Below are 26,417 nucleotides of genomic sequence, written 5' to 3' on the forward strand. Positions count from 1 at the left end.
GATGAGAATTGATGACCTGCATCACCGGGGGATGGAAAGCGATGGCTATCACTGCAAACTCATCACACCATCGTGCACACACACACACACGTACACACACAACACACAACACACAGATGCATGTAGCCAGACAAACACGTAACCCAGCTTCTGTTTTGTGGGTTTGCTGTTTGCTAAAAGCTCTAGTGATCGTTCAAGTGAACTATACATTTAAAAAAAAAAAAACAACTAGTGTTCAAACTTTTACATCCAGTTGAATTATCCTCATTCAACACTTTCATAATATAAAGTGAAAGTGAGAGTCCATAGCTCCTCTGGAGTTTTAACTTTGTGTAGGATGCATTACTCTGTCTGTGTCAGACTGTTTAATCTAAAATGAGACGCATATCCCCATAATCAGATTCATAATATCAAAATAAAGCGTATCAGCTTACTCATCTCACAGAAATAGCTGTGTATCTGAGCAGAGAGCTGCTTGTGCCTCTGAAATGAACGATGAGCGAAGGTCAGTCAGTTTTAAAAATGGCTCCATTTGAATGAATTACAAACTGGGATGAGTTTTTATTTCACCGGAACTTCCTCCGACTGTATTTAAGTCAAAGTCTAAAAATAGTCACTCTTAGGTTATTTACCCCTATCAGAGCTGTCAAAGGGAGGGAAGGCAGGGCACGTTCGGAGGGAATTGGATGGCACCTGGGAGGGGAAGTTCACGGATTGAAGCGCACCCTCGGATTAAAGGGCACAGATTAGCAAGTCTGCAGTACTGTCTGAAGGGGTGAGGAGTCGAAGAGGGGAAGGGCATTCGTGTGTGTCTGTCTGTGTGTGTGTGTGTGTGTGTGTGTGTGTGTGAGAGAGAGAGAGTGAGAGAGAGAGAGTGAGAGAGAGTGTGTGTGTTGGAGCATATAGAAACTTTCTTGTTGCCCGGCTGTCATTTTCTGTCACACAAGCAACTGTCCCCAGCTGTCTATCTAACAGACACACACGCACACACCAAGCGCACACACACGTGACCAGCTGCCCCCAGCTGTCAGTGTATCTCAAGTCTTAGTTGGTGGTCCCAGTAGGACAAGGGTCACACAAATACACACACACACACACACACGCACACACACGCACAGACCTTGAATTATGGAGCACGATATGAGAGTGACGCATCTTTGTGTTATTGTCGAGAGCTTTTGGCTACTTTTTGCACAAGAAACATACTGAGTTAACAGGTTAGTCTCACACACACACATACACACACACACACACACACACACACACACACAAAGGGAGAGAGATAAGTGTGTGAGAGAGAAAACACAACTTCAGCAGTCTAATTGGAGTGAAATGTAATTACTCCTGCTACCTACACATTCTTTAACAACAATTGTGTTTCCCCCTGTTCTCTCTCTCTCTCTCTCTCTCTCTCTGTCTCTCTCTGTCTCTCTCTCGGACTGTTAATTCTTTCATGTTTCATTTTTGCAGCGATTGCAGTGTTATAATTAGCCTACTGAGATGCGCAAAGCATCGCGGCACTTTCCCCTCATGAGCTGTTAGCCTTCACATGCACGGACACACACACACACACACACACACACACACACACTCAAACACACACGCACTGCCTCTCTCTCAAAAGCCTATTAGCCTTGTAAGCGAGCGAGCGAAAGCGCTGATGCTTCGACGTTCCAAAACACAACTCTAATCAAAGTGGACGTGTGTTTGGCTGCGTTCGCAAAAGAAACCGCAATTCCCATGATTCTGCCCTGCTGGTTTCATTTTAATTTTTTAATTTTTTTTTTTTTTTTTTGCTTCACCTCAAATTAAATCCTCATTTCGAGGAACTTAAAGCACGACTGAGCCCTGCGGGGCACAAACAGGCTTTGTAAACGTGCGACAGCGACAGGAGGGAACACACAGCTCCACACTATAGGAAACTGAAACCTACACAAAAATATATGAACTAATATTTTCAAGCAGCAGGGATGTTGATCTGTGTCTTTCATCTCAGCGACGTTCACATGTTGCATCGAACTGCCTCCTAATGTCACAGTTGAAACAACAAAGTGGGGTTTGGTTGCCACGCCGACTGTGGAAAGACAATCCTGTTTTGCGATGAAAAGGATTATTTGATAGATAAGGATCTTGTTTTTGAAGATAATAAATGGCGTCCCAGTCGCTGCGGGTCGTCTGTGTAACTCTAGAATACAATAAACCCCCCCCACCCCCCCGTTGTGTTTTTGGGAACACTGGGAGGTCCGGAAAAGCTGCCAAACCTACACCCATGTCAGGTCACAGTTTCCCTGTTGTGTCTTTGTACATCTGGAGTTCAAAATATCATCCACACCTAAATGATGCTTTTATTTCTTTAAGGAAATAAACCCGAACTTGTTTACATACGTCTACTGAAGCAGAGTGGAACTGATAACACAGGAAGTAAGTCAAAACAAAAACAGTGAATGGTTTTGCCTCACTTATGTAACTTTCATATGCTTGGCGTTCCAATAAACATGAACGAGACTTTCATTTCACGTCGGCTCCCTTTTTCTTTTTCTTTTTTTTTTCCACTGGCTCAGATTTCTTATACATATGCATATACATCTGTGCCTCTCATCATCCAGCGTGATTCAACATCTGCATGTCCCAAAATGGATGCTACACCTTCATGTGTGGTGTTAATTTCAAGATAGATCATATTTACATCTGAGCCACCGAACGCCCACCCCACCCCTCGCCCCCCACCCAAGACTCCGGTCTGAGGTGATGTTGGTGTTTTCTTGTCCTTCTGTCATGTTTTTTCACCCACTCCGTGTCTTTTTCCCAGAACCCCCTGTGTTTCATGAGGCAGGTTCACATCTGTTTCCAACTGTCGTGTCACACACAGATTTCAGCAACTCTGGTATCAAAGCCAGAGCTGACTGAGGAGTGGCCGGAAATTTCCGCTGGTTCTCTTGTTGCCGTTCCTGTAATTTCTCAGAACTCTCTGTTTTTTTTATTTTGTTTATCGCCGGACTTTTCAACCTCCGTAACATGTGTTTGTTCTCCTCACACCCACCGCTCTGCTCTTTTGTTCTGCTCTTATCTCCTCTGTGGCCTATTTGTGTCATTAGATATTTTCATTTTTTTGTAGAATTAATAAGTGAGTAGTTTGCAATTTATTCAAAAACTCACAGGATAAGCGATAGGCTTTGGGCTTTGGGCGATATTTAACAATATTGAATGTCACGATATGTTTTGGATATCGTGACATTTTGGCTTGAAAACATCACGAGGATTAAAAGGTCTCATATCGTATAGATCAGGTCTAGGTTTTATATTAATACTGTGAAAGTATCAAAGCGCTCAGTCCACAGAGAAATGCACACAGCCTGTATTCAGCTGTCAGGACTTCTGTAACTTTGTGATGTCACAACAAAGCACCTGGACCCACCATCCAACCTTGCAGGATGAAGAGAGGTTCAGAGCCTCCTCTCTTCTGATTGGCTCACTGACCTGTTATTACTTGAGTTTCAGAGAGCAGCCTGAGAGAGGAGATGTTAAACTACATTAAGTAGGTTTTTGGTTCTTAAAACCACCAACATATCATCATTATGGGCAATTCAACTTGAAATAAAACACCAGAAAAGGTGTAAAATATTGGACCTTTAAATTTTGGATATCGCCCAAGCTTAATCAGAAAGTGGATCTGTTTTTACCGATTAGAAAGTGGGAGAGAAAATGAAGTTAACATGTAATTATAATTTCATTATCAGTATTTCTGTTATCTCCTCCTTCCTCCTCCCCCTCCAGTCATCTTCTCTCCCTCCACTACCTGTTTTCCTCTCCTCCGTGAACGCGGTTTGTTAATTCACTGGGTTGTTTGGGAGTGTTTTCAGGCTGAGCTGGTTCAGTGTTGGCATGACACACAGGCCTTCTCCTCGCCGCCTTATGTTCACACATATGGCCCATCCGCTCGCCTTAGTAGCTGCTAACAGTGAGTGCACCAGGCCCCCCCCCCCCCCCCCCCCCCCCCCCCCCAAAGACTGGATGGTGGATTTGCATCATGATTGATTGCATTTCTGGGACTGTATTGCATTATACTGGAGCTGGATCGTCTTCGTTCGTGAACGCAGCCAAGCTAATTAGAAATGTCATTATGAGTGGGAATACAGAGGAATCTGAATTCATCCACAATAAGTTTGTTTTTAGAGCGAACATGAGTTTGCACAGATTGTGCAGTCACTGAGGTCACAGTTTAACAGTTTTGTTCCTGACGCTGTGGCTTTGAAATTCATCCATGCGTTTCCAATAATGAGGTCGAAATCATCACAAAGACACTCTCTCTCTCTCTCTCTCTCTCTCTCTCTCTCTCTCTCTCTCTCTCTCTCTCTCTCTCTCTCTCTCTCTCTCTCCCACACTCACTATAAAAGAACAATGCTGACTTTTTCTATCCTCACACCGCAAGAATAATCTCACTCTCCTATTTACACATTTGCAAATCACTCTGGGTGCGAGAGCCAGCTAAATGCCTAAAGAGTGCCTAATCTCCGTGCTAAATATCTAAATCTTATTGTAAAGGTAGACGCATTGTAATCCCAGTTTTTTTTTTTTTGCTCAATGGCTGCAATGCAAATACAACCTGCGGCGTGTCACAGCGGGGAACTCTGTATCCACTGTTCCTAGCGCAGACGCACCCCGCTCCTCTTCGAAAGAAATTTAAGAAATATATTTTTTGTTTTTTGTGAATCTGCAGATTAGCATTAGAAGTCAGTGTGTGTGTGTGTGTGTGTGTGTGTGTGTGTGTGTGTGCAGTAATATTTGTGTGCTGCATGGCGTCAGTGTCACCTGTCAGTCTGGTGGAGCTTCCTCAGGAATGCGACCATTTTTAGAAACTCTCTCTCTCTCCCTCTCTCTCTCTCTCTCTCCCCCTCCTTTCCTTCAGTTTCCCGGGCCTCTCTCGTCCTGTCTGAGCCAATAATAGAGGCATCAGCTGTGACTTTGGGGCGACTGAAAGGTGACGGGAGGAGAGAGGAACGGGGAGAGAGAGAGAGAGAGAGAGAAAGCAGAGGAGCGTGAAGTGAAAGCGAGATTGAAGGAGGGAGTAACAGAAGTTTAAAGTGCCACCGAAGTGCTAATGTTTCTTTCCTCTGACGAGATGTCTATCTCTCTGATTGGCCACCACCTGGGGAATTCCTTTCCTTTAATTGGCCTCTGAGTGGCGTCTCTGTCTCCTTATTGGCTGATGAGGGGAATTCCAGAGAAGGAATTTCCTCAGAGGTTTAAACAGTCTCTGTTGCGCTGTGCCACTTTTGTACTTGTGTATGGAAGCCAGGGAAAGCACACAACATGGGTTATAAAGTTCGTAGCTGCAGTGCTGTGTAATTTTAAAACTTTGTTACCGCAGTCTGACCAACACAAGACACCACAGATTCATATGGATCAGTCAGCAGATGGATATGTTGAGGGTTTTGTTACTGTATTTGTTGCAGGATGATGTTGTGTCCCTGGTGCACTTCTTGTGTTGCTGTGTTTAGATTGTAGCGGCTGTTTAAGATGTTGGACGTCTTGCTGTTTGCCTTCTGTTGAGAAAACGCTAAATCCTTACAGTGTACTCGGCTTATTAAGTCAGAAACTGTGTGTGTGTGTGTGTGTGTGTGTGTGTGTTTGATACATGAATTTCCTCCTACCTTGGGTAGAGCCTTTTTGTGTGTGTTTTCCTCCCATGGGAAGGAATCAAAGCCTCTCCAGAATTTTTACCTTTGGTGCTTCCAAAACCTCCCTCCTCCTGTCCTCGTCCTCCGTTCCATCACCTCCTTCTTCATCATACCCCAGCGACGGCATTAAAGTCTCTCACAAGCCTCATGGTACCGCCCAGGATGTCTCCTTTATCCCCCATCCAAACAAAAAGAAGAAGAAAGGAAAAGAGCAGAGACTATCAACCACTTTGTTGAGAAGGATGAAATGTGTGGCATATGGTTGGAAATAACTGGACATAGCTTTGCTTTCATGGGTCACGAGGCAAAATGGCTGAGAACCAGTGGTATTATGTTATACAGTTAAAACCCCCCGAACAGAACATTTGAGTTTTGAAAATCTTCCAAAGGCTGAGTTATTTTGAAACGTAACTACGGTGTACAGCAGCGGGTTACATACAGTATATGCCACAACTGTCTGTTATCATCAGGTCGACCCAAGCTGATACCTTAAAACATCTCTTCATCTTTCTCTTTCAGACTGTCGTACACTAGCTGCTGCTCAGCGATAAAAATAAATATCCAGACACGACACCAACTCCCCTGCACCCCATCTCCGCTCTCAGGTTGCGAGGACATCTTTATAAATAAACAGTACACCGGACACTCGCGTGCTTTTACTGCCTCTCTCCCTCTGCGGGGTATTTATTGAATGGGCTTGGACGGGGAAATAGGGGGAGAGGGCAGAGGAGACATGATAGGTGGTGGGAAGGTAAAAGAGAAAAAGGGGGCAGGGGTGGGGGTGGGGGGGGGTGAGGAGGATGAGACACTGGGGCTAAAAGTGGAGAAGGAATGGGAGGCTTGCGAGATGATGATTTCTTATCAGTTACAGGACACAATGTGAAAACTGCTGTGTGAAATCTATAGTTACCAAAGTGCAGATGCATTTCATACTCTGTGTTAATAACAGGCTAAATGCCGCACCCCCTCCCCCCCACCCCCCCTTTCATCCCCAAAGATAGCTGAAGTGTGTTTTATGCCTCGTTACCCACCAACATTTACAGCCTGCAAAATGTCTCGCTAATTGGCAATGGTGATACCACACCCTGTTCATCCTGCAGTAATAATCTGTGCCACCGTTCCAAATAAAAGTCTGCTGGGCTGCTCTCCATCTCTGCAGCCAGTCTGCAAAGCATATCTGCTGTGTGATTAGTTAATCGTTTTTCACTGTTAACTGAAAGTTAGCAAACAATTTATTAATTATTAACAAGTTTATTTCTTCAGTATTATGCCAAACGTTTTCTGGAACCTTTGGAAACTCTCAAATGTGAGGATTTGTTGATTTTCTCTGTTTTCTCTTGTTGTAAATTAAGTACTTTTGGGGTTTGGACTGTTGCCTGGGCAATCTGAAGATGATATCTTGGGCTTTGAGACCTTGTCACAGACATTTTCAATATTTTCTGACTACTCTGCTGAGATATAGGAATACTGTGTACCAACAAAAGCCCAATTATGTACAGAAGCTGTGATCTTTTAATGTTTAGGTCCCATATTTTACACTTTTCCTGTGTTTTATTTAAAGTGTTGATCCATTAGAAGATATATTTGTGGTTTTAAGAATCAAAAACCATCTCAGTGTAGTTTTACGTCTCCTCTCTCAGGCTTCTCTCTGGAGCTCTAGTAACAACAGGTCAGTGAGCCAATCAGAAGAGAGGAGCCTCTTGTCTGATTGGCTGACTGATTTCTGAGTGATCAAATAAAAATATAGCAGATTTCAGGTAAAAACACTCAGAGAAATCAAATCCTGCAAGGTTTGGATGGTGGGTCCAGGAGGGCGGGGCTTGGGGCGTGGCTGAGAGCAGTGACTTCTTTGTTGTGACATCACAAAGTTACAGGAAGTCCTGACGGCTGGTTTTAAGGCTCAGTTTCTGAATACAGGCTGTGTGCATTTCTCTGTGGACTGAGGCTTTGATACTTTCACAGTATTAATATAGAAGCTAGAGCTGATCTATAATCACACTACACATGGATGTCTCACTTTATATAATATGGGACTTTTAATAACTGAGGCTCTCATAAAGAACATCGTGACACCTTCTTTGGATAGAAACCAACATATAACAGTCTGAGACTCCATCTTTACATTTAAAAGTGGATTTCATGTGACATCTCATTTACCCCACCAGCCTGCTGTCATTACGCTTCCATTACTTTTGGCTCGTTTTGCACAGCATTGCTTCATTTCTTTTTTTTTTTTTTTTTTTTTTGCGCAGCTGCTGTTGATTGAGAGAGAATAAATTAACCTCCAGGATTTTTTATTTACTTATTTATTTATTTTTTGAAAGAAAAATCATCATCTCACATAAAAAAAGCAGTAGAAAACATCGACCTTAGCCTCACATTAACTTTTGCATTAATAAAAACCAAGCTGCAAAAGCGTTAGGGAGTGACTTTAAGCTCCTGCAGTGAACACACTACCTTTTATATTCAGTCAGAAACCTACACTATTAGTCTGATAAGCCCCCCCCCCCTATTTAATTACCCTTGGTTTTGTGAAGCAAAGATAACGTGTGGACGATTATGAAAAGATTTAGTTTTTGAACACAGTGCTCAGCTCGCTGTGTCAGTGAGAGTTACCCTGTGTGACCCGTATCAATAAATCAGTCATCCTAAAGACATCACATCGGCGCAAAGCTTGGATATTTCCACGAGCAGCAGTTTAGTGCATCTCGGCAGCCAGAATAAATAAGGCTTTTAATTTTCCCTGCCCATGCTCCCGCCCACTCAGCTCCCAAACATGATCAACATGTGGGGAAGTTCCACCATAAATCTCAGCACTCGCTGGTTTAGTAATTGCAGGGCAAAGAGAGGCTCCCGAAAGAAGCCTGACCAATAGGGAGTGAGTCACACGGACATCGTTAAGTGCCTGTTCAGAACAAAGGTGTCACCATGGCACCCGGTGAACTAGTTTCAGTTGAGAGACACACACACACACACACACACACACACACATACACACATAACTCCCCACAATTGGCCTCAGCGCCCCGAGGCTAAATGGTGATCTTTTAGCCGTGGATGATGGACACTCACACACACACACACACACTCACACTCACACATTACACAATATTATTGGTAATGCTTTAATATTTTTCGACCAAACAGCTCTTTTTCCTTCACTCTTCTACTTTCTTTAGCATAGAAACAAAAATTTTAATTTTCTTTTCTTTCTTCTCTCCACTCATCCTAAATATCCTTGTCCTCCTCCCTCAACAATCTCTCCATCTGTGTCAGAGTGATCAGTGGCGCCAGGTGGGTGGAGAGCATTTTTGGGTGGGGGGGGCGGGAGGGGGGTGGGGGTGCTGTAGGTGTCAAGTTAATGACAGCTTTCTGTCCTGCTCTCGAGTTGGAAGATTTCTTGTCTCTCCCAGCCTTTTCTTTACTTCTCCGTAAAGTGTGTGTGTGTATGTGTGTGTGTGTCCCTCATTCTCTGCGATGACAGTGCTTCTTTATCCAGCGGCACAGACAGCTCAGCGGGCCCTTTCATAGCGACACTCCTCCGCCATCATCAGCCCTATTGTCACGCGATGAATAGACAGGGCTGTGTTTTTGATAGGTGAGAGAGTGCGAGGAGGAGAGAGAGAGAGAGAGAGAAAAACGGCCTTGAAGGGTTTAGAGAGTGGAGAGAGAGAGAGAGAAGGTGTGGCGTACCTTAGGTCTCTGGAGGAAGGGGGAGGAAGAAGGAGGACAGGAAGAAGCAAGAAAATGTTTTTTGGAAAAAGAAAAGCTGTGCGAGGGATGGAAGACAAAAAGAAGAACTAGAAAAACATCTTGACAGCAGGAGAGACGGAGAGTAGCAATGAAAGGATGAGTGAAAGCCTTAAAAAGAAAAGGGAAGCAGATGACAGACTGAACAACAGTGGAAAAAGCAATAAGGGGAAAGGGGAAATAGGAGGGATGTAGCCCGTGGCAATGCAGTTGAAGGTAGTCGACATGAAAGGGATGGAGTTTATCCCTGGCAGCCATCTTGGACTACTTTTGAGAGGGCTTGGTAAAAGTTTAACGCTGTAAATAGTTCTGTAAATTCCAAGGTGACATCAATGAAAAATAACATTCAAAGAGTGGGAAAAAAAAAAAAAAATCTTGACTTTCACAAGAGCTAAAAAGGTAAAAAAAAAAAAAACTAAAGTAGTAGAGGAAAGAAGGAACATTATTTTGAGTCAAAGCTTCCTGAAAGTTGACTCTTGGGATAAAAGCTGTAGCAGCAGGGAAACTAGCACAGCGGTGCTCGTGATTAAAAACAAAGTTTTGTCCAAAGGTGAAGCGCGGCAAGGGCGAGGGAGCAGCAAGAAAGAGTCTTTTCTACTTGGTCAAAAGCTACCTGGGAGGCCGTGTTGTTGTTGCCGGGGGAATTCCCGCGGTGATTTCACTTTCTCCAGCGGGCATCTGCTACGGGGCAAAATGGAGTCACAGTGGGGGTCTCTCTCTTGCCTTCTTTTTTCTTTCTCATTCTCTCTCATTCTTTTTTTTTTCTCCTGCTCTCTGTCCATCTCTCCCTAACGAAAGCCCTCAGGGGAAATCATTTGTGTTGTGACACACACACACACACACACACACACACAGGGATCCTCTCCTCCATGAAAGAGCTGAATGAATAACAAACCCCTCACTCACAAGCCCTCCTCACTCACAATAGACTCAAACGCACTCAGTAGCTTGCACATCAACACATGCTCACTCGCTCTCTCTCTCTTCATCCTCCCCCCACTCACACCTACACACACACACACACACACACATTGAGTTTGACCCCTCTCACAATAGCGAAGGCATGCATTCATTAGCGGTTCCAAGAAAGCTTTGACTGGTTCGGCATTGTTCGGCTAATCCAAGGTCCCACCGTATATCACCTTCACTCTTTCCTCCCTCCATCTATCCATCTTACTCTCTCTCTCTCTCCATCACTTCCCTTTCTTTACATCCGTCTCTCTCCCTGTTCTCTCTTTCATTCTCTAGTCTGACGTCAAAAAAGAAAAGATATGTGAGCTTATGAGAGGAGAGAGAGAGAGAGAGGGTGGAAGAGAGAGCCAGAATTGTTGTAAGTAACTAATCAGATTACCCAACAGCATTGATAATACCCCCCCCCCACCACCACCACCACCACTTCCCCCCATTCATGATGGATTTCTATAGACAATGGGATTTGCGTGGCACGAATCAGTTTAAGGTTCTGAACTTATCGAGAGGATTGACTTTAGATTCAGTGCGAGGCTCTTTTAAAAGTCGAGGTGTTTCGTTTTTTAGGACGAGACTGAAGCTGCAATTTTTCTCCGCAAGCAACTCCCCTAACCGTGGCTTCTGTGTCTCTCCCTCTTGTCTGTCTCCTTACAGGTCTCAAAGGTGCCCGGCGCAATGGGACTCCTAAACCTCTGAGGGGTGAGCACAAAAGACCGAAGGGGAAGAGGCCGAATAAAGGAGGACAAAAGAGGAGGAGGAGGTGGAACAGAAGAAGGAGGGAAGATTCTTTGCCCGGCGCCAGAAGAGAAGAAGAGCCTTTGGGCAGAAGAGTGGGCGGAGAAGGACAGGGGAGGGAGGGAGATTTGAAAGGAAGGATTTGCTCTATCTGTCAGGGGTGCATGCTCCCCCCTAAGTCCCCCCCTCCGACTTGGACATCCTCCTCCGTCTTTTTTTTTTTGCAGTGACAGGCCGACAAAAGGCAACAGAATGCACAATAAACTAAGTTTGGGATGCCTCGGGGCGAGCAGGGGCCTGGATGTGAGACTACCCAGGACTAGAGCCTTGCTGCTGGGCTTGCTTCTCGCCGCGGCGGGCTGCCTCCATCCGCCGGTGCGCGCAGAGGTGGAGATCGACGTGCTGGGCGAGATGGTGTTAATGGAAGCGGGTGAACGAAGCGAGAGTGTGGGTGGAAGAAGCGAGCTGGAGGCCTCCATGCAGTCCTCGCTCCTGCGGAATTTCCAGGAGGTGACGGCAGGTATCCGGGCGATGGAGGCCTCCGCCGTCGCCGCGCAGAGCGACGAGACGGCAGCGACTCAGCAGAACGCGGCGGCGCCCACTGCCTTCCCGGACTCCTCAGCAGTGGTGGGTCGAATCTTCCAGATGAAGGTGCCAAACAAGATGGAGGATGTTTACCTGGGTGATATCGTCAAGGTGAGTCCTCAGCATCACCGGCTTGTTTTTTCGCCGCCGTTATTTTCCACATCAGCTCTTGTGTTTTTGGTAAAATTAGCTTTACCTTCTCGTTGTCTGGCGTCCTGCAGACTCCACTGCGGCAAAGTCAACTCAATTTCTCCCTTTTAAATCTATTTTTTCTTCTGATCGTTTTCTTCTGAACCTGTAGAAAAGTATCAAAGCGGTTACACTTCCTTTTGACACAAACTGGGCGCACATTTGATGAAGGCACAGAAGCAGACGTAGAGCATTGACGTAGGGTTCGGAGAGGTCAAACCTGCTGTCACATCCCTTATGAACAAACCGTCTCCCATCGCAGAAACCCACAGAGATTTTTGTGGGTGTTTTTCGGTTTGGGCGAGGAAGTACTGAGTAAAGACTCCTGTCAACGCTGCTCACAGCTACAGACCGTGTGAGATTCCTTATTTGACCATGTTTTTCAGCTCAGGTCTCTAAAACCTCAAACAGAGGCTTCTTCTTGAGACATAAAGATATTTTCATACAGTTCAGGAAAACCCTCAAATATGAAGCTAATAAAAGTATGTTAAGTATATTTTTTAAGCTGTCTATTATTCCAACATTCGGGGTAATGGCCACCATCAGATAACAGGTTATGATCGGGGTGGGCGGTATACTGGTTTACCAGTGTCACTGCTGTGTGTCGTTACTGTGATAAATACACACACACACATACACACACACAGGATACGTACCAGGCAATAGGCTCGTTCAACTTTGACGTCAGACCTTTGTCCTGATTGGCTGATGGTTCGTCAGACTGTGTGATGTATAGAGCAGGATCTGGCTCCTTGTGTTCAGGAGTCACTGAGAGTAACTTTCTTCATGTGGATGAAGATGTAAAATGTTCTGTCAGATTTCACTTTCTTCAGTGTGATGTGATTCCCGCCCGGTGTGACGGGTGCTGTTTGTCAGATCACAAATGACGTGTCACTTTTATTTCAGAAGTGAAAAAAAAAAACGTAGAAATTATAAAACGACAGAAATGTAAACATGAAGAAAAAGCAGCCCCCCCCCAGGTATTCTTTATCACTCAGATCAGGTTGCTCAGCTGTACAGTTCAGTCACAGCGCGAAACAGCAGCAGGTCTGTTACTGACTCACGTTACAGGCCTCATTCCCAGCCCTCTTCTAGCCAGTAAACACATCGGTTAAGATATGTTCTCTTACATTATCCTAAAAGATACCGTGTTATAATCAGCGACCCATGATTATATTAAAAAAACACTCACAAATAAAAAGAAGCAGTCACATGGAGACGGCTGGAGACGAGCATCTGGGAGGGGGGGCGGGGGTTGTCGAGGTGTCTCAGCCTAAATGAGTGGGTTGACTCCAGATGAACTCCAAGAACAATCAGAAAGGAGCCATTTTCCCCCCAAAAACAGAAAATATGTCAGTGAAATTATGCGACCGTGCGCCATCGCTCAAAACCTGCCCCGAGGCAACGAGCATCAGAAGCCATTCAGAGCAATACGCCCTTTTTTTCTTAATTGCACCGCATTTTCCATGATGACCAATTCTCTATAATATATGTAGCCCCCCCCACACACACACACACACACACACACACACACACACACTCTCTGTCTATCTCTTCCCTCTCTGTCTCCTAACCCCACCTATTCCCCCTCTTTTCTCTCTTATTAATTCCCTCTATCTTCCTCTCCTCCTCCTACCACCCTCTCAGACTTTACCTCCAGCTACAAATTGAACTCATCCTTCTCCATCACCCACCTCCCCTCCCCTCCCCCGATTGTTCCAGACACACTTTTTTTTTCACACCCAACATTATCTATTTCACCCCTTCTTCTCCTTTAATATCGTACACTCCCCCTCCTCACACCATCGCCGTCTCCTCTATCCAGTCATCACTCCCACCTTCCTGTTTATCCATCCTCCCTCTTTTTTCTCCTTTTCTTCATCACATGTTCACTTTTAAACCCCCTATCTTCTCTCACCCTCCTCCTCCTCCTCATCATCATCATCATCATCTCCTCCCTTATCTCCCTCCATCACATTCCAGCTTCATATCCTGCCTGCTTACTTCCTCTCCTCTCCTCCTGGCCTCCATCCCCCTTTTTTTTTTTTTGCTTTTAAGTCCTATCTCTCCCTCCCCATCCCTTCCTCCTCTTGCTCCTTTCTTCCACCCCTGTCAAATCACATCAGATCATATCAATCAAATTCCCCAGTGACGAGCAGCATGAAAATACAACTCGTACTTGAAACTGCCATTAGAAGACCCGGATCATTTACGCACAAACTCTGCGGAAAGATGTAACTGCTATCGCGAAAAAATATCATTTTTGAAAAGGAAGGCCTCCATCAGCAGCGGTTATTTTGTCTCTTTCCAAAGGGTGTGTCCGGTTAGGTTTTTAGGGGAATGATCTTCACTCATCGTAAATGTTTTTATCCAGTTTACACGGGTGAAGTAAGAGGCTATTTGCAGAAGTTTCAGCCTCCCTGGCACGCGGCGTGCGGCATGTGTTTTCTGTCTGGGAATTTAAAGGGACATGATGTATATTTCATGCGACGGTTGACATGAAACCCCACTGGGTCAGTCGCTCGGCTTATGTAAGCTTGTGGAGATGCAGATAAAACGAGGCTGTGGAGGTTAGTTTTTATAATGTAACCGTTACTGTGGAAGCCTGCTCTTCTTCTTCTTCCTCTGATCTTTTCTTGTTCTCTCCTCACACATACTTCCCTCTGTTCCTTCGCTTGTCATCACATCTCATCACCTCTCCTCTTGACTCTTTTCCTCCTGATATGTCTCCACCTGCCACACTGCAGTCATGCTCCACACTTCCTCCTCCTCCTCCTCCTCCTCCTCCTCCTCCTCTTCCCCTTCTCCTTATTTTTATTTTTTTTAATCCTGCTACTCATCTTCCTCTCACCCTCTCCATCTCTGCCTCCACCTCTTCCTCTGTCTTTCCTCCCTCCTTCTCCGTTTGTCCCGCAGACGAAAGCTGTTCACCCAAACCTGATTATGTCTGTCACACTGTAAGCTGCGGGGCCTCCTATTAGAGCCAATAGGAGTTGACAGCGTGGGCAAAAAAAAAGGGAAGCCAGAAGGATGGGGCGAAGTGTTAGGGAAGGAATAATGAAGAGAGAGGAGGAGGAGGAGGAGAGATGGAGGACATAGAGGTGTTTTTTTTTTTTTTTAGAGAGAGAAATGCAGAGATGAAAAGAGGCTTGAACAGAGAACAAGATCATGACCTTAGGAAACAGCTTTTATGAGAATCCACCATCCTGCAAATGAAAGGTCAGAGATTAGATCTGGACAGTGTGTCCATACGTCCTGTTCAAGTGTCCTTGTGAAAGACTCAACACCTCCTTCCTCCTTTTGCCTCAAGAGAGTGTGTTTATTTCCCCTTCCTTTTTCTAATTGCAGCGCTCTCTGCCTTTCCCCTCCATTGCTGCTCCCGTCCTCCATTACAAAATACCCCCCCCCCCCCCCCCTTTAACTGTGAGTCGCCCCCTCAGGTATTTCGAAGGTCGGTGCTCAAGGTTGTGGAGCGAAAGGCCAAATCAATTTTTGTGCTTGGCGTTGCACTCATACTAATGGCCTTTTCTTATGAAAATCTGCCAGAATTTGAGAGGTCTCTAGCTCCGTGACAGCCCGGCCTGCCCATTCACCTTTTGCTGAGCAGTCTGCCCCCCCAACCCCCCGTCAGTGAATACACCGCCGTTTATCCATTCACACCGCGTAGAGCTGAGGATTCTCAGCCGGGGTGGGCAGAGACGTCAACGTCGGAGGAGGAGGGGGAGGAGGAGGGGGAGGAGGAAGAGGTGGTTTTAAAGAGGTCGCAGTGCGATTAAACAAACCTGAGAACAGAGACAGGAAGTACAGCGCACAATCTTACAAACACATCATTTAAACACAATAACATCTGTGATAAATGGCTTTTTGCCTTGGCCTGTTGTATGAGCCTTTATGGGTGCAGCCTTTTAAGGTTTATTTAACACAACATTTGCATTTATTTAATGTTGCTCAGTGACATATTGTTCTTACCACGCTGGGACCTGCTGCTTCTGCCCCTCCCTCACTTGTTTCATCATGTGGCAGCAGCTTCACTGACCGCCGGCTGAAATTGAGAACTGACTTGTCCGTTTAATATCAACCGTGTCCGCGTCTTCTGAAGTAACGAGCATCTCCCTCTTTCCCCGTTTCTCTCTTTCTGTTTGTCTTTGCGCTTCAGCAAGAACGAAGACGTACAGAGGCGCGAGTAGAGAATAGTTCATCGATCTGACGGATCAAAAAAATATACAAATGAAATGTCAAAATGAGTCGGCACATGTACCTGGGGTTGAGGTTGACGTCTTCAGTCTATTTTGTCACCAGAGGTGTAGGAGTACCTGTATGTGAACACACACCTACAGGTTGTGTGAATGGTGGCATTGAGTTAAAATATCATTCAGATGTTGTTGTGCAGAAAATCCTTCACCAGAAAAGTTAAGGCAAATTATTTTGTATTCTCTTTGATCCAAAACTGTTTTTCTAATGTGATGTCTGGTGCACTCCTCCTTGTGGCCAGTTAACCTTGTCTGAATATTTTTTAAAGTGGATGGTTTGAAACTTTTTAGTCTGGTAATAAATAAAAAAGGTTTGAATCTGTGCTCCAACTACAAAACACCCAACTCCAGAGAGCTGCAGAGGAAACCATGTGCTCTGAGGGGGGGGGGGGCAGAGAGACAGCGGCGCAGTGATAATTCACTCAGGTGAAGAGGCAGGACCTTTGCGGCGGCAGCATCTGTATGCAGGTGCTGCTGGGACTCGGAGCGCCTGTGGTGGCTGCTCCGTCTACTGTTATTAATGGAAGTGGCCGCTAGAACTGGGGTTTCTGGCCAACAGATGAGTACCCTCCATAGCCTCATTACCACAATTACCAGCGTAATTAGCTGATTGGCTGATGGGCTGGCTGGCAGGCAATCGTACCCCCCATCCCCCCAAACCACCCACCCGGCCACCCCTCCCTCCCCGGCTTTCATTCTGGGAAATAACTGACGCTAGCTGAAAATTTCTTTTGTACTTTAGTTCTCGGAAAAAGCCAAATTTACAGTCCAGCGATTGTGTTCAGTGTGTGTGTGTGTGTGTGTGCGTGTGTGTGTGTGTGTGTGTGTGTGTGTGTGTGTGTATTTCTCTGTGGATGTGCCTATGAGCGTATGTTGCATATTCCTTTGTGAATATTTTTTGACTGTGTGTTTGCATGCAGATTAAAAAGAGAGATACTCATAGCTAACCGGTTTGTAATTATTTTCTGTAAAACCCCCACCCCCACCCCCACACACCCCCCCCCACACACACACACACACACAAACACACACCCTCCTCCACTGTCTGTATCTTCCTGTTTCTCTATGTAACATCACACCCCAAAGCAAAAACCCTGGATAACAAACAGTTTATTTGGTAAAACACGTCTCTCCCGCTACTCTGCTCTAAACTGTCTGTGTGTGTGTGTGTGTGTGTGTGTGTGTGTGTGTGTGTGTGTGTGTGTGTGTGTGTGTGTGTGTGTGTGTGTGTGTGTGTTCGGTGTGTGTGTGTGCGGTGTGGGTGAGTCGCTATGACACTATGGCAAATATTGTGTGTGTATGTACATGTACATAAAAATACATTTATGCACATACATATATGCATATTAGTAGGAAAACAGAGTTTGTGTGTGTGTGTGTGTGTGTGTGTGTGTGTGTGTGTGTGTGTGTGTGTGTGTGTGTGTGTGTGTGTGTGTGTGTGTGTGTGTGTGTGTGGTTGTCAGAACACATTGACTAGCTGTTTGGATCACTCCCCTCTTGATGAATGGAGACAGTAGCTTGCTGTTGTAAAGGGCTGTTCCCCCCGGGGGCATTTTGGTGGGAAAACTAACTTTCTCTTCTCCTCCCCGCTGCGTTCTTTTCCCCTCTCCTCTCACTTCATTATCTCCTCCTCCTCCTCCTCCTCCTCCTCCTGCTGCTGCTGCTCCTCCTCTGCTTCTCTGTCGTTCACCGTCTCTCTGCCTCCTTCTCCCCGTCTTCCCGGCGTCTCGTTAAACTTCCACTCTTCTCTCTTCCTCCTCCGTTCTCTGCCTCTAATTGAAGGAACCCCCTTTCTTTTCCTTTTCTTTTTTCTTTGTTTTTTATTTTTTATCACTGTCATTCTTCCTTCCTCTTCCACATCAGCAAGCCGTCTGTCTCTGTTTTCAGCTGCTACAGCCTGGCTTCTTTTTTTTTTCTGCAACATAAGCAACAATTATTTTTCCTTCTTTCTTTTCCTCCGTACTTGTTGCTTTTCTCCAGGACTCCTTCCACACTTTCTTTTTTTTTATTTTTATTAAACCACAACCATCATTCTGTTATTCCTCCCTCTTTCCATTCACTTCATCTCCCCTCACAGTTTAGTTTGTAAAACATTTTTAAAAACTTTTTTGATTCTGATTCTCAAGGCTCTTTTTCTCATAATGCAGAGAGGAATTATTCTTTTGTCCTGTATCAAGAAATCCCTCTTTACAGCGAGCTTCACCCTACGAGTCCCCGCAGCTCCGTAGCTGTTAGCTGGCAGGGTAGCAGTGGAAAACTGGTATTAAGAGAGCAGGAGGGAGGAGGCAGCCCAAAGATAAAAACACACACACACACACACACCAGAACATATGAGTCACCCTAGCTGTGAGCTAGCATGCTGCGATCGGTTTACTGGCACCAGATTGGTGGTGGCCATGTTGCTATGTAATTAAACATACAGCAGGCGAGGCCTTTTTTGATTCATATGTTCCAAATTATATGCTCCCGCAAAATTCATTCATACTTTGGTGTTTCTCAGTTTTTAGCTAAGGGTTGTGTGTTTGACATACTTTCTACTGGAAAAACACCCCGTCCCCCGTCCCCCCCGTCCCCGAGAAGAAGGCGATTTCTGCTCCGAGTCGCGCTGATGCCTTCATGTCAGTGTTGGATTTCAGGGTGTAATTTCCATTTGACCTTTAGCACACATAATTACTGCCAAACAGCCACTGTTTGACTCCCTATCCTCCATAAGAAAATTTAAAAAGAAAAAAAAGGTGCTAATTTGGTGGTTTTGCGACTGTTCAACATTTTAGAGGATGTCTCCTGATGTTGTTATGGTGTGTCCCTACTGTAGCCTAGCAACCGCAGCTTTTTGGACCAGCCAGTATCCTCCAAGCACGCTTGGTTGTCACCCAAATGGGGAAGCAGGAGTTGCAGCGCGCCAGGCTGCTTTTCATTGGTTTTCCAGGCTTAGTGAGGCAGGCCGTATTTGGTGTGTGAAGGTTACAGTAGCGGATTATATTTAGATGCTGGACCCTGTGATTAAAGATTGGCCTATTAAGGAAGGCAGTTCTTCACAGAGCAGTTTGTTGATCATTACCGGATGTATTGCTGCAGAAAAGCAGGCTTTTATTCAGGAACTCAATACTTTTTAAGCCTTTTTCAAGAGCTGCGGACATCCTGTAAAGGTCATAATACACAGGCAGCTGGCTGAATGAGTCTTAACTACACTGCTGTGTCAATACAGAATCAAACATTTTTCCTACAGTAACATTGTTCTTACAAGAGTTGTGTGTTCAAAACGCTTGAAGTCTCAATTTGGAATGAAACTCTCCATGTTATTCCTCTCATCTCAAACCGTATTGATTTTGTGACCAGCCTCCATCTCTTCTTCAGGCTGTAGCTGCCGCTGCATCTCCACCACTTCAAAAAAAAAAAGAAAGAAAGAAAGGGCCCTTCTATATCATGTCTCTCATTATCCCAAAGCAATGTGTTTAAGATTTAATGGTTTGTGTCGGCACTATGGCTCGTTAGCCGGATAAAGATAGCTAATGTTTTATTCACACGGCATCAAAGAAAAAAGGGGGGATAATTGCTGACCTAGGGACAAGCGAGGGCCCGGCCGAGTCCTGCGTCAGGAGGAGAAATTATTCTTTAAGGGCGCTGTCAGCCTGTCGGCTTCCGCTGATGAAGACAATTGGAGGGGAAAGTGAGTCTGTCAAACATCTTAATGTAAGGAGGAGTAAATCCAATTGTAGTTAAGTTCTTTTTATTCGCTGGTCAGAAGAAATGGTGGGAACTTAACTTTGGATGACATGTGCTTAATTGTCAAATTTTCCTCCATTGTAGCTGTGTCACAATGGATTTAACAGTGTTCTGACATGGCCTGCAGCTGCTTCTTCTACTGTACTCTTTTGACTGTGTATCAGTCTGCTCTCCCTGCTTCTCACATCACTCTCCGGTGCATCTGCCTCTGCTCCACTGCTCGCACAGAACAATACACAGTCCTGTCATTACTGCAAACTTTCAAAGCAGAGAGGGGCTGACATCTCAGCACCAAGACATTTTGCTATTACAGTGAAGTGTAAAGGGATTGTGACCGATCAATTCTTCTGCAAAACATTTGAAATTATTACTTGATTAATCAACAAGTCGATGGATAGAAACATAATTGGCGACTAGGCTTCAGCCAATATGTGATAATATCGAATATCATGATATTTTTCACATGAATCGTTTTTTTACAGTTTTGCAGAGTCCCTCCTGCTGAGTCCCTCATTTCACTTCCTGGGTTGCACATTAAGCAGGTTAAAACTTAGAACTGCTGTTAAGTGGCAGCATCACTTATACATGAACCATAAAATACAATAATATAACAATATATTTGGGCTGGACTGTGTCAAGATATTACATTTTGGATATTGCCCAAATGTATTTTTCAACTCCTTTGATCTTCTCAGTTTCCGTACTGTAACTTGAGGGTTGATCTTTCAGTCATTTAAACCATTTTTCAGATCAAACAAATAATCAGTTTAGAAAATGAACCAGAGGAAAGTTGAAACAAATAACTGGTAACTATTTTAATGACTGATTAATTAATGATTGATGTTTCAATCAATCCTATCAATAAATCTGAGTAACTTTGGGTTTGGATTGTTGCTTGTACAAAACAAGAAACCCAACAAATATAATGAATTCATCCAGAAAGTAATCTGAGGACTAATTGATGGTGGAGAATAATCATCAGTTGCAGCCCTAGTTTGCAACATACTGTGTGAACAATCAGCTCTGTCAGAAGACATGGAAGAGATCCGCAGAGAGAGAGATAATTTGCTGAGCCATAAAGCAAAAATGAAAATCAGAAAAACACATTGATAAAAGCAGAAGAGAATTAATTGTGAACAAACCAATTAGTTTGTCCTCGTTTACTGCAACAGATGCACAGCTCAGAAATTTGCACCAGTCTTTATTCTTGGGAAATGAAATAGTATTTGTGTGGGCATGCCAGAAAAACAGAGTGTGTGTGTGTGTGTGTGTGTGTGTGTGTGTGTGTGTGTGTGTGTGTGTGTGTGTGTGTGTGTGTGTGTGTGTGTGTGTGTGTGTGTGTGTGTGTGTGTGTGTGTGTGTGTGTGTGTGTATGTGTGTTTCTGTCTGTGAGTGTGTACATATATACATGCTGTTCTACCTTCTTAGTAAAGCTGAGGTTTCCCTTTAGACTTAAAATATAGTAGAACATTTTCTACTAGTGAGGATATTTGGTGTGTGTGTGTGTGTGAGTGTGTTTGTGCGTTTGTGTGTGCGCGCATGCTGATGATAGTGAGTAATTTTGGTGGGGCTGCAGCATTAGTCAGAGCTGAAGCTGAGAGTCTGCGGAAAACGAGCCACGTGCTGAGACAGAGATAACACACACACAGACACACACACACACACACACACACACACACACACACTCGCACTGTGTTATTGTTCCAAGCAGGGGTTATACAAATATACTCGTGCATACACACATGTAAAAATAGTATACACAGTGTGTTATTGCCTGTGTGCGTGTCTTTCACCTTATTCCTCCAGTATGTTCGTCCATCCTCCTCACTTTCTCCTCTCTACCACTCTCTCTCCTTTTCACACTCCTTCTCTCTCTCTCTCTCTCTCTCTCTCTCTCTCTCTTTTACACACACTCACACACAACATCTGTCTCGCCGGAACTTTGTTTAGGCTCCGCTTTATTTTCCTTCCTCCCGGTGTCCAGCGTAGCACAGTGGGTAGTGAGGTATCGTTGTGTTTGCAAAGCCAAAAACTGGTCCTTGGATGACTGCTGCAGAGGCAGCAAGCTGTGCGCTCGTCTCCTCGCTTGCCTTCTAGTTGTCCTTGTCATAACAGAACACACACACACACACAAACACACAAACACACACTCTTCTACGATTATTGTCCTCTTCTCACACATGCGTACCCTCCCAGTCTTTTGCCTTCACACCTTCACACTGTGGCTGGAGATGAACAGCTCCTGTTGGCTCCTGAGAATCTGCTCATCGTTGTAAACTGCAAACTAAAGAGAGAGAGAGAGAGAGAGAGGTAGAGACATAGAAGGAGATTGGGGGGTGGGGGGATTTATAAGTTTTGCAGCAAGTCTTGGCAACCAAAGGGGGTGTGTGTGTGTGTGTGTGTGTGTGTGTGTGTGTGTAATAGAGAAAGAGAGAGAGAACTATAGCACAGATCTTACAGCTAAGAGCCCTCTCCATCATCATACTTTAATGACAGTATAACAGGGTTGTATTTGTGGATCTGAGACACGTGTGAGTTAATGGACGCACATGTGCCTGACTGAATGTTTGTTTTTTTCTGCTTTTTCTTCCGGATACATCTGCAAAGTTCTCCCTTGTATTGTGCAGCAGTTGCAAACATTTGAATGACATTTTTTTTTTTGTTAATGTCTTCCTCATGCAGCCGCTTCCTGTGGATTTCTGACAATGCAGCGTCCTACAATGGGGCCTATTAATAGAAAGGGTATATTTTTGCTGGAACGTATTTCATCTCTGGCAATCTGCATTTCCATTCAACTGTATTACTGTGGAGTGAAAGTCTCATAACTCAAGTTCCACTGATGTGCTTTTATGTCGGACGTGGACTGGGAAGCGCGCAGAGTTTTGGAAACGCATTATGGGTTTTATGTTGGAGGATCCATTAATGCATAATAAAATGACTCTTTACTGTGTAGGTAATATATAATTACTGCACGGCAGATGCTCTTATTGAAGAATAGGGTTAAAAGGTCAATATTATACCTACACCATTATCAACGCTAAGCTCCTCTTAAAGGGACGGTTCACCCAACTCACAACATATTTTCTTTACTTACCTTGAGACCGTGCAGGTTTATGTCGAGGTATTTAAGGTCATATTTAAGTCACAAAAAAAACCTTACAGTGAGGTCTATAGAAAGTCCAATTAGATATACAGTGTGTATATTGTATTACCAGCGCTGAGAACCACATACCAGTGAAAGTGTATATTTATATGTACTTTGATTATTTGGGAAAACTGACCCTTTAGTGTGATGGAAGGAATGTAGTATTATTGTTGGGATAAAGGTGGTGCTGTGAGTCGCAGAGTTAAAGTGGATCTACATGAATCAAATCAAATCTCTTCCAAAACTCACTGTCAAATCTTTTGCTTTGCTTGTTGAGAAATTTTCTCAGTAACACCTCGGAGGAATTTCTTCAGATTTGGTTTAAATGACAAAACCACCTCTGGCCATTATTCAAAGCTGCAACTCAGGAACAGAAGGGGAGGTTGTTGACCATATTTCCTGCAACTTGACTGGTTGGTGGAGGTTTACAACAACATAATAATAATAATTCGAGGTTTGTTTTTTTTGTTTTGTTTTTATTTTTGCACCAAGTTGACATTTGAGAATCGCGTGGTTCGCAGCCGTCACTGATCAGGTCATATATTTCCCATTCCAAGATTGCACCGTTAAAGTGTGTGAATGTGCCTGCTGTGAACCTGGGCCACGGATGAATTTTTAACGGTAGAAAATGGGCTGTAAGATGGATTTTTCCCTCATAAACATCCGCCTGTCGGCCACCCGGAGCCCCCACCCATCCTCTCGTTCTATAGCTCTTCCGTCCATCCATCCCTCCCCTCTTCGCCTCACATTTTCCACTGGAAACACTTGACTATGCCAGCAATTCCCTCTACGCCCTCTCTCTTTCTCTCTGTAGGTTTTGTTTCTCGCCTCTCTCTCTCTCTCTCTCTCTCTCTCTCTCTCTTTGTATGCTACCTCTTTCTCACTCGCCCAGCACTGGGTTTCTCTCTGTCTCGCTCCACTTCTCACCTCCCCTGTTTCACGTGTCTCTCATTTCCCCTTCTTTTTTCTCCATCATTCTCTTTTCATCTGCCCTCTCTCCCTCCTTGTCCATCATTCCCTCCCTCCTCCCATACATAAAACCTATCCTCCCTTTCTCTTCCTTATCTCCGTGCCTCCCCGTTCTCTCCCTTCTCCCTCTTTTTTCCTTCCTCCCCTTCCCTCACTCGCGCCGAGTCTCATTTCACCCCAAGTCATATCACAACGGTGTGCCCCGCCTGCACCTCCTCTTCCTCCTCCTCCTCCCTCGCCTCCTCCAAAATATGAGGCTTATCTGTTAAGCTGTCAGCCCGGTAACAATGGCCTCCTTTCTCCATGTTCTCTTCTTGCTGCAACAATGAGCTGCTTTCTTTCCCCTGAAGGCTGAGAGACTCGACGCCTCCTCGTAATTTCTCTATGTTTAGGAGATCTTTCTCTCATTCTCTCTCTCATTCTTCTTGCTTGACCTCCCTCTTTCATTCTCTCCATCCCTACTTCTGCCTCCGTGTCTTTGTCAATATCTAAGTCTAGCTGACTGTCTCTGACTCTTCACACTTTCTCTCATTGACAGAGCTCTGTGATTATACGTCTCTTGGGATAATAAGTGTGTGTGTGTGTGTGTGTGTGTGTGTGTGTGTGTTTGTGAAGGTGAATCATCACACATGGGGCTAAATGATGCCTGCATGGGCTTCATCTTAAAATTCAAAATGTACTCATTATGTAGTTGAGTGGCTCCCATCAGTGTTATATTGATACCTCCACTTTTTATTTCACCAAATTACGGAACCAATTCACACTAAACTTGGTGGAGGGATGTCGCCCATTACATTTTGGTGCAAATCCGGTAAAGGATGCAAATCCAGGAATGTGATCACTGTCTTCAATCCCGCACGATAGGAAGTTTTTTCATCATTTTCTCGGGGAGTAATGTTTGGATCTTGATTTTAAAATTAAGACGTGGTGTCGAGATCTATGAGATTAGATCTGTTCAGACGTAGCGTTAACATCCGCCTCAGGTGATCGTGTCACAAGCCAGCAGCTCTATGTACAGGTGTGAACGCACCCAAGACGCATCGGGAACACATTTGAGATCCGATCACGTTCAGAGGTGGTAGGATTGATTTGTCTTGGTGGAGGTGTACGCTCTATTGAGGGCCATTCTCATTTTATAATGATAATAATTTGTAGCAGGTGGAGCTCTGAGCTCTTTGACTGCTGGGTAGTTTATCTGAAACAATTTGCTGTATTTTTATAATTTGATCATATGTTTTATTCTGTCAGAATAGTAATTAGTACAATAATTCACCCTGAGACGTAGCAGTACAGTATAAACTAGCATAAAAATGTAAAGTAGCACAGTGCCTGAGTCAATTTGCTTTAGTTACATCCAACCACTGATCTCATGGTAGGAATAAGAGATATATGTCGCACCAAACCAACAGAAGAAGAAGAAGAAGAAAAAAATAATTTTTTAATTAAAGACTTGTTAATTATGCAGTAAGACGTCCATGTTTGAACGTCAAAGAACATCAAGGATATCATAAAATTAGAACTTTAAAATTTGATTTTTACTGTGGTTTAAAAAAAAAAAAAAAAAACTTCCATAACCAAAAGCTTCTTACACATTTCAACACTTTGGCATTGGACTCACCATCTATTACATTAACCGTCAGCACTGAGGCTACTTTGCAATCTGTCTGAGTTTTTTTTTTTTTTTTTGTCCGGGCTGTAATCCTGTCTTACTTCAAAAAGCAGCTACTCTCAGCGAGTGAGGACTGTAACTCTAAACAAAATAGCTGAGAAGGCAGAGAGAGCGGGGCCAGTGATGCAGAGTGAAACAAGGATGATGCCAGTGATATGTGATACTGTCTCCTAGTGTTTCATGCCTGTCGCTCATATAGACTTCAAATACGTTTTCAGCCGAGTTGCACCACAGTGCCCATCGCTGTATCTCCCAGCGCAGATAGTCACGGTGGCTTTACGGCTGACGTGCGTGTGCATCAGTAAGAGAGAGAGAAAAAAAAGATGATCAAACAAGCCCTAACTTTGATGAGATTATCATTTATTTGATTCTAATTAACAAGTCTTTTATGTCAAGGGGGGGGGGGGTTGGACGGGCAAAATGGATTTGGCTTTCTGCTGTACTGGCACTGTGGGTGACAGCCAATGCTCAGGCCTCTTTATACATGTCAGCAATTCATTCTTTAAAACCATCCATAAGGCTCTTATCTCTCGGTGCTTTGGGTTTTTAATGCCGTCAACGCTAACATTCATTGTACATGGTACTTAAAGTAATTGTGTTCCTCCTCAAAAGCCATATTACTCAAAACTGGTCCGACTTGGAGTCTTTTCAGAAGGTGAATAAGACGTGATTTCCCTGCTGTAAAGTTCTCGAACAAGCCATTTAACAGGTGCTTTGAAAGATTATCATACCGCTCGGTAAAGTTACTCTGA

General features: G+C 44.4%; 1 protein-coding gene across 1 annotated transcript in view; it reads left to right on the forward strand.

Annotated features, from left to right (window-relative positions):
- The window catches only part of dag1 (dystroglycan 1), a 52,762-nt gene that overhangs the window by 18,190 nt on the left and 8,155 nt on the right, over positions 1–26,417 (forward strand). The window contains exon 2 of the mRNA XM_056391889.1: positions 11,052–11,828. Coding sequence (XP_056247864.1) covers positions 11,385–11,828 — 444 coding nt within the window. The 5' untranslated portion in view covers positions 11,052–11,384. The remainder of the gene's footprint in view (positions 1–11,051; positions 11,829–26,417) is intronic.

This window comes from Seriola aureovittata, chromosome 2, assembly GCF_021018895.1.
Source record: "Seriola aureovittata isolate HTS-2021-v1 ecotype China chromosome 2, ASM2101889v1, whole genome shotgun sequence".
Lineage (NCBI taxonomy): Eukaryota > Metazoa > Chordata > Actinopteri > Carangiformes > Carangidae > Seriola > Seriola aureovittata.